Raw genomic sequence first — 18,735 nt, 5'->3', positions numbered from 1 at the left:
TACACTAACGGTTATCTTCAGGGAAAAGTGGAGAAAATACCTTATAAGGCCTAGAGTTGACCAGGTTAGCAAGAGATGATCGTGGAATTTTTCCTGAGCGGGTTTTGGGAAGAACTTTGACAAAGAGTACCTTCCTGAAAGCCGCCACCGGCCCGATGGATTCCCGTACCAAACTCACGATCTCATTCACCAACAAATCTTCACTCTTCTGACAGTCTACAAACAAGAAAAGCAACAAAAAAAAGAGAGAGAACTATATTATTCATGCATCGCAGAACATTATCGAACATTAAAATAAACAAGCTACTTTCCTGGCTGTTCATTTTAACACATCAAATCTCATTGGTAAAGCTCAACCAGTCAATGCTTCCAAAGTTATTTTAAGAACACTTATGAAAACTTTTTTCATTATGTTCCTCACTGTTTCGGAGCACACATAATGCCAGAGGAATGTGTCCCTTTAGGGAGTCCTCCAGTCCCACCACTGCACAATCCACTACTGAAGGGTGCTGCAGGACAGACTAAGAGGCACACAAGATAAGGTTTGTTGGTACAGCAAGAAGGGACATGTGGTTATGTTAAACTGAATTGCATTGTGCCATCTGTGAGACAGTCCCTCTCCTCGTACCTCTTCAAGGGCACCAGTGGATAACCTGTGACCAGCGACATTGATGACATCATCAGACCGTGACATTATGTACAAGAAGCCCTCCAAGTCCAAAAAACCTGCGTCCATGGTGTCATAGTAGCCCTATGAGTGAGTGTAGCAAAGAGACATTAAAACAGAAGCAATGCAAATGCATGTTTTTCCAGCGTTAGATTTTGGATGGATTATATTCTAATAGGATGGAAGGAGCTCATTTTTAAATACTTGCTTGTACCACTTGATGGCATTGTGCACCACATAAAAGAACAACAGACTCACATGTAATACTCTTCTTAGTCTATATAATTTGTCATATGGGTTTAGGCATGTGCATGATCAAGTTATTCAATTTTAACATTTTGTAAAACATATTTCATATAGATATGGTGATCCACAACAATACAAAGAAAATAAAACATTTTAAAACTCTAAATATAAACATTCTATGACAAACAAACTATCTTTACAGCAAAGAACGAGAAATGCTGTGAGAGTTTGTAATGAGTAGTAAGAGACTTGAATGTACAGTATGCAAGATTACTACAGAAACTGGCATCACATGCTACATCTTCTGTTATCAAAGAAATACTGTAATTAACCAAATGCATTTTTTATATTATTGACATTGTCACCATATTGGATTCAGCTCTGTTTAAATACAGTTGTTCATCAATGATTAGACTTCCTCGCACTTGACACGTTGCATACAAACACTCTGCTCATGTATCTAACCAACCCTCTAGACACATTGGAGAAAGAATCCTCATTGGCAAGCAAAAACAAAAAAAGCCAGTATTTTGACATAAACGTAATGCAACTGAAAACTAAAGAAGATATTATGATAACTGAGAAGAGGGCACCCTATATAATATGTAAAGAATAATTTACAGCAGACTGCTGAATTATTGAAAAATAATGCACACACGAGATTGTTACCACATTTAAGACTTCGTTCAGGGTTTTATCTCAAGTAAGTTTCTGGTTTTCGCCCCTAAAACGCTCTTGTGAGTGGAACTAATTTACATGCTCAAGCCTTCATTGCTAGTTAAAAATTTTTACTTAGAACTAGCAACGAAGGATGCGCTGCCCTTCAGCCTTGCAGTAACAAAGAAGTGCGTGTGTTTGAGAGAAACAGATCGATCATGAGTTGAATTACCTGTGTTTGGAGCGGCTCTCATCAGAAATAACATTGCTTCAAATTGCCAAAGTGTAAGTTTAAGTATTCTTCTCAGCTTCAGCTAGTGTTGCCATTCAAAAGAGAGGGAGAGCACGGCTGCGCTTTCCATTGTAACTGGGATGCCGATTAGAGCGAAATACATTGAAACATTAAAGTTATTTTGGATAACGTAGAAATATGACTGTGCGATAAAACGATATCGATATATATCATGATAAAGAAATCCACAATAAGCTTTTGAGGAATTTTCGATATTTACTGCGTGTCACTAAAACACAAGCAGTTCGGCTTTCTCAGGCTGCGTTTCCACTGGGGTGGACGAAATCCGCTCAAAAGGCGCTCACAGCGCTAGGAGAGGGCTTGCTCTACACCGCTGACAATCCTACGATCCACCTTGTGAGCATGATGCTCACTTTTCATAGGAATGAATTGAAAACACTCTCAGCTTCGCTCACAGTGCATCGGTGGCAACGTAGGGTCAGACTGGATGAACTTGCTAATGCTAGCTGCCTTGCTAACAATTAGGTTACGTCGGACACCGGATTGATTCCATCCGCACCGCAAGAATTCATGACAACGCTTGCGCCCTCTCATCATCTCTAGTGAAAAGTGCGACAGAACAACAGTGATGTGGACAACAGCTCTAAGACTAAAATTTCTAGTTGGTAGACTAGTCTCTCACTTAAATGAATATATACAAATGTTTAAAAAAAAATAATAATAATTTAAATTCTAAATTTTCTCTTGGGACGTCCCTGAACCCACATTCAGCATCATTCCATAGTCACAAGGGCTTCTATGCCCCACACTTGGGTATCTGAATCTAAAGAAATATAAAAAACATTTTAATGTAAAAATATTCCAACAAATACTGGACTGCTGTCACTATTCTTCAAAACAAACAGATGATCTTTTAACATTCATTTTCAATTGATAAACGGTAAAAGACGGTAAAATTGGTAAAAGATCCCGCAGACCCCTCTGCTTTGGCTGTCTCTGGAACCCTGTGCAGTTTTGTAGAGACTATTTTGACTGTTTAGAATGTATTTTTTATTCTTCCATCAACTTTGAAATAAAAAAAATATTGTGATAAATATCGATATCGAACAATATGAAAAAGATTATCGTGATAACAATTTTGCCCATATCACACAGCCCTAAATAGAAACTGGTGTATTGATCAAGTCGCTGGGTTGAGGATCTGTTTGTTGTTTGCGACTCAAGTCTCTCTGTGTGTGTGCACATGCATACACTACCGGTCAACATTTTTTGAACCACTTATTCTTTAGTATAATTATTTCTTCATATTTTAGAATAATAGTAAATTCATAAAAACTATGGAATAACATAAATGGAACTATGGGAATTATGTTGTGACTAAACAAAATCCAAAATAAATCAAAACCGTTTTATATTTTAGCATATTCCCTCTTTGGTTAGAATTTGCAGACATGTACTCAACCAACTTCTTGATGTATCATCCTGGGATGCTTTTTAAACAGTATTGAAGGAGTTCCCATCTATGTTGATCTCTTATTGGCTGCCTTTAATATTCGGTCAAAGCCATCCATATATATATATATATTTTTTTTTTTTAGTTTTATAATTAAATGAATATGGTGGCACAATTATATTTTTGTCTACAAAACTAATTTCAAACATTTAAGCAAAAACCTTCAGATCAAAAGGTTTTTAAGATCATGAGAAACATTTCAGTCAATTGTTTCAAAACATTTGACCAGTTGTGTATGTGTGCTTGCAAATGAATGTGTCAGCATGTGGAAGTGTGGAGGAGATGAGAGAAGGGAGTGCAAGGGCAATATTCAACCGAAATTTACATAAATGTAGCATATTATAGAGATTTTTGTCTACTTGATATTTACCAATATCTTTGTTTTATATGGTTATTTTGCTGTGTTAGCCCGTGTACGTTGTTAGTGTGGGTGAGACGAGAGAGAGAGAGAGGAAGAGGGAGTGCAAGGGTGCTTTTCAAATGAAATTATTTTATTTAGGAGAAATAGACATTGGTTAAGTACATTTGGAGAAGAATGTAAACAATGTCTTTACTTTAATAGGTTATTTTGTTGTGGTAGCCTGTACAGAAATAACTGAAATAATTTGGCGTAGTAATATGGAACCGTTATGCGGTCAAGACTTGGAAATACTTAATAGCTGTGCTTTTACTGGAAAATAATTGCACACCTTAGAACGTATGTCAACCAATCAGAATCAAGCATTCAACAGGCCTGTGGAATATATTATACTGGATACATATGATTTCATGCAATATAGTATGCAAGATTGTCTTTTTTTTTTTCATATTTCGCTTTTCATATATTTGATCTTTTGAATCACATTTTAGCTTGTGTACAAATTTCACATTTTATCAATTTATATGATGTCATGAAATTGCATTTTAATAATGATACAATCTGTTGTCGCTGATTGAAATTTCATTAAAATTTTTACAAAAACTAGGTTGGAACCAAATGAAAATAGAATGAATAATTATATTATAAAAATAATAATTTAAGTGCTACTATATCAAAACAACTATGCAAAAAAAATAAACTTTACCAAACCCTAGCATAGATGCGGCACAAGACTATGTTAAATTATTTAATGTTTGCAGTTTTTTTCTGAAGTTAAACACTTATTTAGTTTTTTCTGAAGTTAAATTATTTCACAATGTATGATTGTGACTTTTAAATATTTATACATTTATTACACTTACTACAATTTGTAACATGTTTGTTTACATGCACTTGTACAATTTACATTGACATGTATAACAAGTGCTAAATTGGTACTGTCTCTTTATGAGATCAGCACCGTGAGCAAGTGTTTACACTTGAAGTTGCACGGTTGTTTTTTTATCTTTTTGATCACCAACTGATTATAATAACAAAAAGGATTTTAAAAGAGACATGAAATGTGTAAATGTGGTGCCTGGGTCTCCTCTTTGGGTAGAAAATACACCCAATGAAGCAAAAGGAATCTTTTACTTGTATAATGTGTATGAATTATTGTGCAAATATTTATTGTACATAATCACAAATTCAAATCTACAAGCTCTCGAGTTTGCAACACTTTTACCTAACAGGCGTGTTACTGGTCTATAGCCATGCTTTAAAATGGAGCATGATGTGAAAACAGCCTGGGGAAAAGTTTAACCAAAGTCAGAGTTAACGTCGTTAAATGCAATTTTAATGTCATTCCGCAGCTGAATTAAAGCAATGGTGACAGTGCGATCATGACAGATCTGGACCCACTGCAGCCAAATAAGGTCAATTTCCTTCAGGGTGTGCACTCACGAGACAACACGCTGTAAAAGATGAGACTGAATCCAACTTCTTAATTGCCAGCTTCTTATTTAGTAAATGGATTGTGGCGCTCAAGTTCTTATTTGTCTTATTACTCCCCAGTGGCTAAGAAAACACATATTTTAGTCGCATAGTGCGAAATTTGGTTGCATATGCGAGTGATTTGCTCGCTATATAGAGGGCTGCTAACCCACTGAACCTGTTCTGAAATGAGGAATCAGTTGCTCCGTATGGAAGGCAAAGGCCTTGAGACTGTAGGAGCACTTGTTTCAAATTCCACAGACAACAGTGCTTTACTTCCCTTTAGGTGTGAGAAAAAAGTTTGTTTTAGAATTACTTCAGTCAAAGGGCCACAGAAGCTGGGCTAATGTGTGGAGTCAGAATCTCAGTATGGGAGGAAATGCCTTAAAACTAAAGGAACACTGGTTTAAATCCCAACAACGATGACTTGTGTTGTACTTCCTTTCATGTTGAAGACGTTTTAAGATTATTAATGAATGAATGTTACACTTATGTAGCGCTGTTCTGACACTAGTCTCAAAGCGCTTTACATAGTGAACAGGGGGTTCTCCTCAACCACCAGTGCGCAGCATCCACCTGGATGATGTGATGGCAACCATAGTGTACCAGTAAACTCACACACCAGCTGTTGGTGGAGAGGAGCGTGTTAAGAGTAAATTCGTGGATGGGAATTATTAGAAGGCCATGACATTTGGGGAATTTGGCCAGGACACTGGGGTTACAACCCCTACTCTCTTATGAAAAGTGCACTAGGATTTCAAATGACCAAAGAAAGTCAGGAACACAGTAGGGATGTCGCAGTTAACCAATTTCACAATAAACCGTGATTAAAATGGTCATGGTTATTAAACCATGAGAATTTGGAAGCTACGACAAAAAAACGGAAAACCACCATGTTGTCCATTTAATTTCTTTACTGAAAATGAGTCTTTTGGTGTGGGTCTTACTATTTGCGCCACACGTGTGTCCTGCCCTCTGCATGGCTTGTCTGTGAGGCTGTTACTATGGTAACGGAGTTCACAAGGTGATTGTCTAGGTTAGGCGGGTCGAAAGCCGAACGTGAATTTTCAGCGCACGTGAAACTCTCAAAATGAAAACATAGTTGTATCCGCAAAAGAAGCGAATTAAATCAGCTATTTTTGAGCATTTTATCCATCTAAAAAATGACACAGGAGTTGTTGAAGACAGTATCCAGTATGCAAAACGTGCAGATGAAATGTGACCGCAAAAAAAGCAGTGAAAACATCTAATATGTTCCAGCACCTGAGCCCAGATGAAGGTAATACTTTTATAATAATAAATATTATATGTAGTGTACTACTTACCTTTTGGTAAAGTCAAATTGAAATTGAAACTGTGTAAATTCGAAGAGTTGTATATTTTAATTTTAAAAGGAGGGGTTCAGTTTATATTGTGAATGCGATGCCTCCAAATAGTTTTTCCTACTTGAATAAGATTTCAGTGAACGTAAAAGTGCTGTGATTATCCGGCCGATCGTTAGATAATTGAATAAAGAAAGGAGGTTCACCTAGCCTAAGTTATAGTTGTTTTTGGTTCATTTTTATTTATTGAAAGGATATACATACTTTTTGTTGAAAAGGTACAGTACGTTTTGGTGTCAGAGGGCAGATAGAGAAAATTGCAAAAACTTAAATACAAGTACTTTGTCAACTTGTTTTCAGTTAAACAGTTAACTGCATGTCCTAACGAATGCTGCAATAAAACTTAAGTTGCGATATGTTTGTGGAGGTTTTTATTGTTGCATAATCTGTCAGGTGGTGGTGGCGTAGTGACTAAAAGCACAGGGCTGTTAATCAGAAGGTCACAGATTCTAACCCCACGGCCACCACCATTGTGTCCTTGAGCAAGGCGCTTAACTCCAGGTTGCTCTGGGGGGATTGTCCCTGTAATAATTGCACTGTAAGTCGCTTTGGATAAAAGCGTCTGCCAAATGCATAAATAAATAAATAAATAAATAATAGGTCAATTTACAGAATCGTACCAATCGGTTTAACATCTCATCTGAAAGACGGTGCTTTTTACAGTATAGCGTCCCCATCACTATACTGGAGCATTAGGGACCCACACAGACCACAGGGTGAGAACCTCCTGCTAACCTCACAAACACCTCTTCCATCAGCAACCTCAGTACTATGATGGAAGACCTCCTGGGGAAAACTGACCAGGCTCAACTCGCAACCAAACTAGAGCTGCAGAGTGATATGGCTGCTGACATGAGCTTAGTTAGCTCATCTTCAGATAACTTCAGACAAAGCGCTCACAGAACCTTTGTTGTTGTAGGTAGTCGATAGCCCAGTACGGAAGGGAATGGCCTCGAGACAGAGCTGGTTTCGAATCCCAACAAAAACGACACTGTTGTACTTCTCATAAGATTTGAAGATATTTTGAGAAGTGAGTTCATCTTTAGAATTACTTCAGACAAGGAGGGTTGTAGGTAGTCGATAGCCCAGTACGGAAGGGAATGGCCTCGAGACAGAGCTGGTTTCGAATCCCAACAAAAACGACACTGTTGTACTTCTCATAAGATTTGAAGATATTTTGAGAAGTGAGTTCATCTTTAGAATTACTTCAGACAAGGAGGGTCACAGAACATGTGCTTATGTAGAGAATTGGTAAGTATGGAAATAAATGGACTTGAGTGCTGCTTCAAGTCCCAAGGAAGACAACAATGCTCTTCCTGTATTCATATGTGAGATGTTTTAAGAATAGTTGGATCATCTTCAGAAATACTGCAGACAAGGAGGCCCACAGATCCTGTTCAAATCCCAACAAAGACGACAATGCTGCTCTTCCCTTCAGGTTGAAGATGTTTTTAGATTAGTTAGAACTTTTTCAGATTTACTTCAGACAAGAAGGACCACAGAACTTTTGCTAGGAGTAGGTATGTCAGAATGGGAGAGAATGGCCTTGAGATGAAAGGAGCACTGGTTTGAATCCCAACAAGTACATTTCTCTTCAGGTGGGGGGAACAACATGTTTTGAAAAATTGGCCAAATCGGAGTCTGGTGCTTTGTAAATGTACAAGAATAATGCCTGTGCCTCCTCACCTGACACATAACCCCTCTGGTCAACTCTCTGGAAAGCCAGGTAAAACACCACTGAGGCATCTCCCCTCTGGGTATTTAGTATATGTTTGCCAGTTCCAGTACAGACCCTGCTCTGGTCAGCATCAAACACTGGACCTCCTGCTCCAGATGCAGCGCTCATACCAGTGAGAAACTGGTGCCTGCACGTGAAGTGAGATTCCTAATTTTTAGATATTGAATGAACTACACTGGTGCTATAATAAAAATAAATTGGAGGTGGAAAATGAGTGAAATGTCTTGCACAAGGCAATGTGATGATGACATGGCTCGCTTCTTGCGGGGATCAAATGAATAACTTTCTGGAAACCACGAGTTCAATGCCTTAACCACTACACCAGCAACTTGTAACTAGAAATGGTTGTTTTATTATTGTATTTCCATATTTTTATGCAGTTTGAGAACTACAGAATCTGTTATCCATAAATCTCAAATTTTATATGCATCATCCACAAAAATTGCTCATAGGCCCATTCATTGGAATTGAATGCGTTAACGTGATTAATTGCATTTAAAATTATGCGATTCATTCATTTCATGATTACAATTTTTGTATCGATTTACAGCACTAATAAATACATAATCACAGACAATCACAGGCTAAAGTTACTCTATGAATTTAATCCGATTTCAATCTATTATAATTGTTTATGTTCACACGTTGTTATTTCAAAGAGCTCCATCAGACAGGAAATCTGAGAGAATTCAGATTTGGCAAGCGTGACAAACAAGAGAGAGCAGGATCTCAGCAAAACAGTTGGTAGGTATGACATCCTCGGACAAAATAGTCAGCTAGTTTTGAGTCAGCTAGTGTGTGTGTGTGTAGAAACTCTTACAGGGAACTTGGTGAAGTACAGCTCCTTAAAAAGCTTCTGATTCTGCCAGAGACTGAGAGCAGCTCCAGGAGGAAGAGGAAGCCTGATAAAAGAAAGAGACCTTGATGTGACTTTTCTCCACTTTAAACCATCAAACAGGCTGTTTTTCAACCTTTCAGTGGCAGAGAATTCTTTATAGTATAAAACAACTACTTTCAGAAGAAAATCAGAAAAGAAAATCATTAGAAAAAAGGGCATGAGAGGCAATCAAAAATGTTGATAAACTTGTGATCAGTTACAGGACTGAAGATATATTCTTATAATCTTGATGTAGATAAAATAAAATGTCCAATGTCCACATCTATTCAATCTTCAGCCAAACAACTTGTGCATTTCACTTTATTCCAAGCAGGCTTCCAAACATGCTCTTAATTCAAATAAAATCTATCAGAACACAGAAACCAATACAAAACATACATCAATGAGATTCTTTTTCCCCTACGTCGCTGGCTTCGATAGGTATGGTACATGAAGACGGGCTGAAATAAGACTTAATAAGAGTCTTTGCCAATGAGACGAGAGCCCATTAGTCATTCAGCTCAGACTCGGGGTTGATGTCCTTGTGAAAAGACTGAGATTTTGAAGTCAGATCTGTGATGAAGAGTTTCTTTTGCTTTGTGTCTGTAAATCCTTTATTGTGTTGCAGGAAGATGAGGGGGTGAGTGGATTGAAATGGAAAGCAGAGAAAATGTGTCGGTTATTTGTGAAGATGAAAAAAAGTTTACACTATCATCTATAGGACACACTAAAAGCCTATTCGGGTTGTCAAGACTTTGTCAAAATATGAAAATATAAATATAGTACTTAGATCCTTTTATTCATTTTTATGTGTTCATGCCAGCAGGCATATCACCCTGTAGCTCAAAACTGGTTGCCTACTGAAGCAAAGCAGGGCTGAGCCTAGTCAGTACCTGGATGGGAGACCTCCTGGGGAAAACTAAGGTTGCTGCTGGAAGAGGTATTAGGGAGTCTAGTAGTGAGTGCTCACCCTGTGGACTGTGTAGGTGCTAATGCCCCTGTATAGTGACTGGGACACTATACTGTATAAAGGCACTGTCTTTTGTATGTGATGCTAAACTGAGGTCCTGACTCTCTGTGGTCATTAAAAATCCCAGGACACTTCTCGAAAAGAGTAGGGGTGTAAATCCGGTGTCCTGGCCAAATTACCCCCATTGGCCCTTCTCAATAATGGCCTCCTAATAATACCCTCTCATGAATTGGCTCTATCACTCCACTCTCTCCTCTCCACCAATAGCTGGTGTGTAGTGAGTGTACTGGTGCACTATGGCTGCCGTCACATTATCCAGGTGGATGCTGCACACTGGTGGTGGTTGAGGAGAACCTGTTCACGGTGTAAAGCGCTTTGTGTGTGGTTTCAGAAAACCACTATATAAATGTAACATTCATTCATACATGTATATCTTCCTATGCTGCCATGCAAAGGCAAAACGCAGTAACTAGACATTTGTCACATTTGAGTTGTGAATGAAATCACAACTCCAAGTCTGATTTTTCTTGTGACAGACAGATTTAGACAAAATGAACTAAATTATCCTAAAAGAGAAAATGTCAGAATATGTGCTCTGTTGGTTAGTGCATATGCTTGAGACATTGAGCTGTGGTGCTCATGCAGGAAAAAAAGGTTTGAATCTGACCTCCAATGTTTCCCGATCCTGTTCCCCCTTTCTCTCTCTCTCTCTCTCTCTACAATAATTTCCAGCAGAACACTCTCTACTGTCTCCATCAATAAAAAAAAGACAAAATGAACAAGAAATTGACTTACTTTACAACAATATTACCCAGAGTCCTTGGTTTCACCAGCTGCATTTCATCATCAATCACTGTCACTATGAGACAAAGATGAAGAGAGTAAAATGCTTCAGGCATTTATTGAAGTGGCGTGTTCGGCTATTACGAACTAAAATTGCAGTCAAATAACAATTTCACACAGATAAAAAGGAAACAGTTTCTACAGAGAGTAGTGATAAACACATTATTGTGCGCACATGGAATCTCAAGCAAATGAAATCTCACCATTGTATCCAGGTACAGGTTTTCCTGCTGTACCAGCAGGAGGAGTGAGTGAGCAACCAAGACCGATACATGAGGCAGTGATGGCCGAGCCACTTTCTGCAGGAGAGAGAAATGATGATTCATTTGGGAGTACTGAGAGAAATAAATAAAACAATACAAATCAAGCTGCAGAAATGGATTGCTCAGAAATATGTTTATATGTCAACACCTATTCAGTATTCAAATATACATTAAATCAAACATCACTTGTTAACACAAAACTACCATTTTATTTGATTCTCAAATTGATAATATATTATCATCACCCCCAAACCACATGTCCTCAGAAAATAAATCAATACTTTATACAGATTAAAACTATATTGAACTTAAAAGATACACATTTAGATTGCTTTTTAAACAAATATTGATACTTTGTCCTGACAGAAGGAAAATATACCTCTTTTAAAAGATGTGGCAAATATCGATTTTCTGATTAAATTGCAATATTCATTTTAGAATGCTACTGATGTGGATACTTCATTTAAGATTAATCTTTTACATCTACTTTGAAGTAGACTTTAGTTTTGGTAGGTTTGATAAATATATTTGTGAAATAAATATTAATGGAACTGCATAGTTTAGGCCCTGTTGTTAATTAACAGAATTCATTTTTGTAATGTACCAAGGTAAAGGGTTCCCTGTATAATACACAGAATTAGCAGAGATAGAATTTATTTGTAAGCAAAATGGACATTATGTGAATGAATCAGAATTGAAAGAAACTGAGACCTTGTAAATCAGAATCAAATTTGGGAAATCTATATCGATACCTTGCCCAAGTGAAATGCAAATTATGGTTGTTATTTTTCTTCAAAACCATCAGATTGTCTGATGGTAATGACAATTTAGTAGATGGCACAGAAAATCAGTTTAAAACCATCCACACAATGAAGTGAATGCCAAACTTGTCAATCTTTATCATATTTGATGCCTTTTTTCTGATGGTGTTGACCCATACTAAATTATAGCAAAGTCAAAAGCATGCATTTTGTGAGAAAATGGAAGCAGCAGAAATAGGTAAATACATCTGAACATGTTTAACATATTCATACAAAATAATTCCATGACACATGAAATTAAATTTGTAGCCTGTTTTGACCCATTTCTCAAGAATCAATGAGAGGTCATTTATGTATATAATATAAATCTATAATAAAGGTCAACCAATAATGGATTTTGCAGACACCGATAACTAAGGTGGTAGAAAAGGCAGATAACCGATTTAATAGGCCGATAGTTTTTAAAATTAATTTTATTACTATAAAAAGAACCATATTCTTTTTCGGCTTACAAGCCTCAGTTTTTTTCCTCCAAACATATCAATAGTAATTATGGCCAAACATTTCAATTTTTATTTCATCAGACAAGAGGACATTTCTCCAGAAAGTAAGATCTTTGTCCTCATGTGCACTTGCAAACTGTAGTCTGGCTTTTTTATGGTAGTTTTGGAGCATTGGCTTCTCTCTTGCTGAGCAGTTTATCAGGTTATGTCGATATAGCACTCTTTTTACTGTGGATATAGATACTTGTCCACCTGTTTCCTCCAGCATCTTCACAAGGTCCTTTGCTGTTGTTCTGGGATTGATTGGCACTTTTTGCACCAATCTACGTTCATCTCTAGGACACAGAATGCATCTCCTTTCGGAGTTGTATGATGGCTGTACGGTCCCATGGTGTTTATACTTGCATCCTATTGTTTGTGCAGATGAATGTGGTACTTTCAGGCGTTTGGAAATTGATCCTTGTGGAGGTCCACAATTTTCTTTCTGAGGTCTTGGCTGATTTCTTTTGATTTTCCCATGTTGTCAAGCAAAGAGGCACTGAGTTTGAAGGTAGGCCTTAAAATACATCCACAGATACTCCTCCAATTCAGTACAACTCCAATCAGAAGCTAACTGGCTAATTGCATAAAGGCTTTACACTATTTTCTAAAACTTTCCAAGCTGTTTAAAGGGCACAGTTAACTTGGTGTACACAAATATCTGACTCATTGGAATTGTGATATAGTCAATTAAAATTGTGATAAAATCAATTAAAACAATCTGTCTGTAACAATTGTTGGAAAAAATAGTTTTCTAATATGAAATCTGTGGAGTGGTTAAATTAATTGTAATTACTTCAACCTAAGTCTATGTAAACTTCTGACTTCAACTGTATATTAACACATGAAAGGTTTTGGCCAACACAGAGGAATACAATTTTTTTTTAATAAACTATTGCCGTCTATTTCTGCAATAATCAATCATTCCAAAAGGCAGTTATCGGCATCGAATAATCAGTAAAACGAATGTATCGATCGACCTGTAATATATTTATAGAATATAAAAGTTGTAAAGCAAAAATATCCAAGGGTCAGAGAGAGTGTAGTACACGAAACAAAAATACTTCAATCATTCGAAGATAGCATGACCCCAAACAAAGAGTTCACAAACAGATGACTGACTGAGTCCTACTGCATCTCAAGATGCTTGAGGAGTACTGTGAACAGCAGGAGGAGAGACAGTGAGTGAAGGAGAGAATTGTTGGCATCACAGTGTGTGGCACCATGAGTCTGTCTGGCACTGCTGCCACATGCAAATAATACAGAAAGCCTCAAATACTTTTCACAGGTGATAAAGCGTGTGCACACAAACACACCCACACACACAGAACAGGAGAAAGTGCCTGTTCTCATAATGATATGAACCCTTTTTCCAAGAGAAAAGCCTTATTAAAACAGCTATATTAAAAGAGGACTGCCACACACACAGAGATTTCCATATGGGTTATGAACAACATGAGGGTAAATAAAAGGCCATTTTAATTCTTGGGTGTCTCATTCCTGCAAGACGTCAAGTGCAGGAAAACGTAACTGTGTTAGCCCAATTTTGGTCCAAATTGACAAATAACCTCGAAGATTTTGAGAGAAATCACAAATTTGTTCCTTTTGAAGTTCATGGTATGCCATCACTAGTTTTTGAACATTATTGCCAGCCATCTGCCACCATACAAAGTTGATTTAGTGGACAGATAAAAGTTTACCAGTCAAAAACTGTGACCGTATGTGCACAGAGCTCAGAGACAGGTGCCAGCGCTCAAGGCCAGTGTTAAGGTCGTTTGTGCAACCAGCAGGCACTGCTACATACTTCCAACTGGAAACATACCAGTTGCCCGGCAACAGTGGTGACATCAGCAGCCCTCATCATCAAGTCCCCCACCTCTTCACAACAGGACTGGGTCTTAAAATAGCACAGATTATTATCAGGTCTCAAGATCGAGAACCTTTCATTTTATGTATGTTCTGGATGCGTGTTGTCTAGGAGAGTAATGATTAACTGACACTTTTACATATATGTGTGCATACAGTACATGTTTCAGTTAAGAAAATAGTTTCGGCTGAAGATGATGATGCAGATTATTATTTAAGAAAACGGTTACTACATAAAACATGTTTGAAAAGAGTCATTTTTGCAATTACTTTTGGGGATGCTAGTTGTGTATAAATAACAAAGTTAACTTTTAAGGATACAAATTTTCATTTAAATATTTAAGTGGTGACCTTCGGTTAAAATCTGTGGAGCATCAGAGTAGGGCTGTCACGATTATGAAATTTGGCTGACAATTAATTGTCAGGCAAATAATTGTGATTTATGACAATTAATTGTCTGTTTTAGGCCTTTCATGATTAATTTTCATACAAATTTTCATTTTATATTATTTTCTAAAATATATAAAATATGGATGTATGTTTTCCAAAACATTTTTTTTGGGTAGCTTAGTGGTAAAGACGCTGGCTACCACCCCTGGTGTTTACTAGTTCAAATCCCAGGGTGTGCCGAGTGACTCCAGACAGGTCTCCTAAGCAACCAAATTGGCCGGGTTGCAAGGGAGGGTAGAGTAACCTCCTCTTGATCGCTATAATGTGGTCGCTCACAGTGGGGCGCATGGAGAGTTGTGTGTGGATGCCGCAATGGATGGCGTGGGCCTCCACACATGCTATATCTCCACGGTAACGCGCTCAAACAAGCCACATGATAAGATGCGCAGATTTACAGTCTCCGACTCGGAGGCAGCTGAGATTTGTCCTCCGCCACACTGATTGAGGCGAGTCACTACGCCACCACGAGGACTTGGAGCACATTGGGAATTCCAAATTGGGAGAAAAAGGGGAATTTTTCTTTTAAATAAATAAAAATAATAATATATATATATATATATATATATATATATATATATATATATATATATATATATGTTATATATGTTTTGTCAACTTTATTCTCGGTTTACATTTAAACTGTTGTTTTTGAAACCTGGCTAACCTGAATAGTACTTTTTTATTAGTAGTGTATTGTCTTATGCAATAGCAAAATATTTCTGTCCTAATTCTTTTCAAGTTATTTTAAGGCTCTTCTCTTAAACCCACAAGCCCTAATACACTATTCCGGGGTCAGTGAGACGTGTAGAGTTCAATTTGAGTGCTCGACTGTAAAACAATTACTGTAATTTACTGGCAATTTTAGTAAAACTGTAAATATACAGTAGGGTACTGTAAATATATTTTTTTACAATTGTACTGCAAAAATCCAGCATACTGTTGTAAATATGTATTGAAAAATTACTCATGTTTTTACAGCCGAATTCCTGTAAAATTACAGTAAATGTATATTAAATATCAGACCACAAAACATAACACAATAACACCTGAAAATGAGACAAAAAAACATGTAGTTCTTCCTTTATTCACTTAAAATTCCCTTATTGGTTAGTCAAATGTGATTAGAAATTAAAAGTGAACAATAATCATGGTTAGATCAAATAATCGCAATCAGACAATTAGCAATAATTGCGTTACCGCCAGTGCATAAAGTTCAAATAATGTCAACTTTATCCCAGTTGCTGCTCATCTTCTGATGTAAGTGATTAGTAATGAGTCCAAAGCAACAAATGCCAAACTATATGAAAAGAATGTTAATTCACTCTTCATTCACAAAATTTACCTTATTGTTTCAAAGCACCAAAGACCTTCAATGAATCTACTGTACGGTTCATTCGCTGAGACTTCAACGTGCCATGAAAATACCAAAGCAATTGCCAGGACTTTGCTCTTCTCCAAATACATGTTTTCAGTGTTTACTGTTCACGCCTCCCACTTTCTTAACTGGCAACTCAGAAATATGTTATTGAACAGAGCTGGGACAGCGCCAGCATTAACACTGCTTAGATTTCCACATGGAAAGCACTGCCGTTTTGATTTTAGCACTAGAATCAATGTTGATGACCATAAAAGATATTTTCGACTCATCCCTCAGAGGTTACAGTGTGGCACTTACAATGGAAGTGAATGGGGCTAGTTTTTGAACATTAAAATTCTCACTTTTTCAAAAGTATAGACACAAGACAAACAATTCATGTATAAATATGATTATAGTTGAATAAAACCACTTCTAAACCTTTTCTGTGTAAAGTTATAGACACCTTTACAGCTTCATTACCATGATGATGTCATATCAACAAACCATAAAACGACTATAATTTGAGCTGTACATTTATATAAATGGTAATTTTTAGACAAGTGTTAACAAAAGAATTAATGAAAGTGTTTTTATAAAATTGTAAGCTTCACATTTGTGTTTAAACCCTCTAAAACCCTTCTATTGTAAATGCCTCACTGTAACCTCGATTTGTACTTTTTTTTTAAAAGAAAATGAGGGACGAGACAAAATACATTTGTGTGGTAATCAACATTATGCCACAAATGCTGTCGATTGAGCGTAACTTGTATTGAACCCAGAACATTCCTTTAAGTGTGCTGCTCAATCAAATGCACTTTAGCTAATGTCGGTGAAAAGGTGTTTCGCAAAATAGCGGTTTCTTTATCATAAATTTTAGTATGGCTGGGACGATGTTTTGACCAATCAGCATCCAGGTCCTGAACAATTCATTTTTAATAATCGCTACTGTATTTTCATCCACAAGTTGGTGCAAACAAAGGCATTCCGTTTAAGTGAAATGTGTGTGTGTGCTGATAGACGTATGTGTGCGTCTGAAGAGGTTTGAGCTGGTAATGTGGGTTCGAGTCATTTCCACTTTATTTCAGAAAAGCGATCGCATCAGCACAACCAAACTGCTATTACACTGCATCTCATCAACTCTTTTAATCAAATCCCGCTCTGTGCCACTGATCAATTCAAACACAGTGTGCCGTTTGAACGCTTGTGTGCAGACACTGGCACCAGCGGAAATGTGGCTGTCATTACAAGCCAAATAATAACTCGACTCGTCATGGTGGTGATCCAGAAACAAGCTTTTAATCATGAATTTGAGGGCACAAGTGAAATTATAAATGGAAGGACACACACACACACACACACACACACACACACGACATAATCATTCATCACATAAAGTACTTTACCCTCTCTGACCCTGTGCTCACAGAAACATTAGTGCTGCCATTACATCAGTACATTTCTGACTCTGGTTTTAGATTTGTGTTGTTGAATGACACAAAAAATGTATGCAAGTTTATGTATGTAAGACTAGCAGGTGGATACCAGGACAATTTCATTCTTGTTTATTTTTTGGAGCCATTTATGAGATGAAACTGTTTTGCGCTGTATAGAATGAAGTAACCCAATTCATTATATGTGTGATGGTTTATGCATCATGCTGGCAGTGGGTGTTATGAATATAAAAAGGCGAAAAAATCTATTTCTGACATGCTAGAAAAAGAAAAGGGTGACTTTACAGTCGGGGACAAAGTTTTCTTGGCTTTTTGACACTTATTTTGAGGCAAGAAGTTAAAGACAGGAAATGATGAGGATAGGAAATGACTTGGAAATGTTACAGATTAATCGTGCCGATAGTTGCTTTTTGTACCTATCTGTTATAAGTAATACTTAACGCCAGCAGTTGCCGATTCATTTCGTTTTTTGTTTGTTTTATTCCTCAGTGACAATTATGACAAGTGATCACTTATGATTTACTATTGATTAATGATGATCTAATGATGAACTGCTGCTCAGTATATTTATTAGCCTATTTACTTAGTGTTTGTAATACATTGTAGATGATTGTACGATTGTATATTCTGTATCCTTTATATGTTTTTGTAAGCTGGGAGCACAGTCATTTCAAAATAAGAGTCCCTGGTGTATTTCAGGCTCATTCAGACATAAAAAAAAGTCTCGCGTTTTACAAAAAATATTTCTGGTTATTATTGGGATTTTGGTTGCACAAAAAAAAAAAAAAAAAACTGCATCTGGGTTTTTATACCTTTTTGACTTGTTGCCTCCATTTCTGTGCCAGTCACAGAAAGGAAAAGACAAAACATTTGTGTATTTTTTTTAACATTCAATACATTTTTTCAAAACTATTGACAGATTAACCAGTTGGTTATTTGCCTTATCTACTAGTTTAGTTATTGGTATTGGCAAATCCAAATTATTCATAAATCCAATATTAGTCAACCTCTAAATCACCATATCTGCCAATACTTGGACATTTTGAGATTCTTAATAATTAACACCCA

At 36.9% G+C, this 18,735-nt stretch overlaps 1 protein-coding gene across 1 annotated transcript in view; it reads right to left on the bottom strand.

Annotated features, from left to right (window-relative positions):
• Positions 1–18,735, bottom strand: part of acss3 (acyl-CoA synthetase short chain family member 3) — a 46,126-nt gene that overhangs the window by 2,039 nt on the left and 25,352 nt on the right. The window contains exons 10-15 of the mRNA XM_052120657.1: positions 11,181–11,276; positions 10,930–10,993; positions 9,108–9,189; positions 629–751; positions 422–521; positions 41–216 (exon numbers count right to left, since the gene is read on the bottom strand). Of these exons, the coding sequence (XP_051976617.1) occupies positions 41–216; positions 422–521; positions 629–751; positions 9,108–9,189; positions 10,930–10,993; positions 11,181–11,276 (641 nt within the window). The remainder of the gene's footprint in view (positions 1–40; positions 217–421; positions 522–628; positions 752–9,107; positions 9,190–10,929; positions 10,994–11,180; positions 11,277–18,735) is intronic.

Source organism: Xyrauchen texanus, chromosome 47 (assembly GCF_025860055.1).
Source record: "Xyrauchen texanus isolate HMW12.3.18 chromosome 47, RBS_HiC_50CHRs, whole genome shotgun sequence".
NCBI classification, from domain to species: domain Eukaryota; kingdom Metazoa; phylum Chordata; class Actinopteri; order Cypriniformes; family Catostomidae; genus Xyrauchen; species Xyrauchen texanus.
This window is presented reverse-complemented; position numbering and strand designations above follow the sequence as displayed.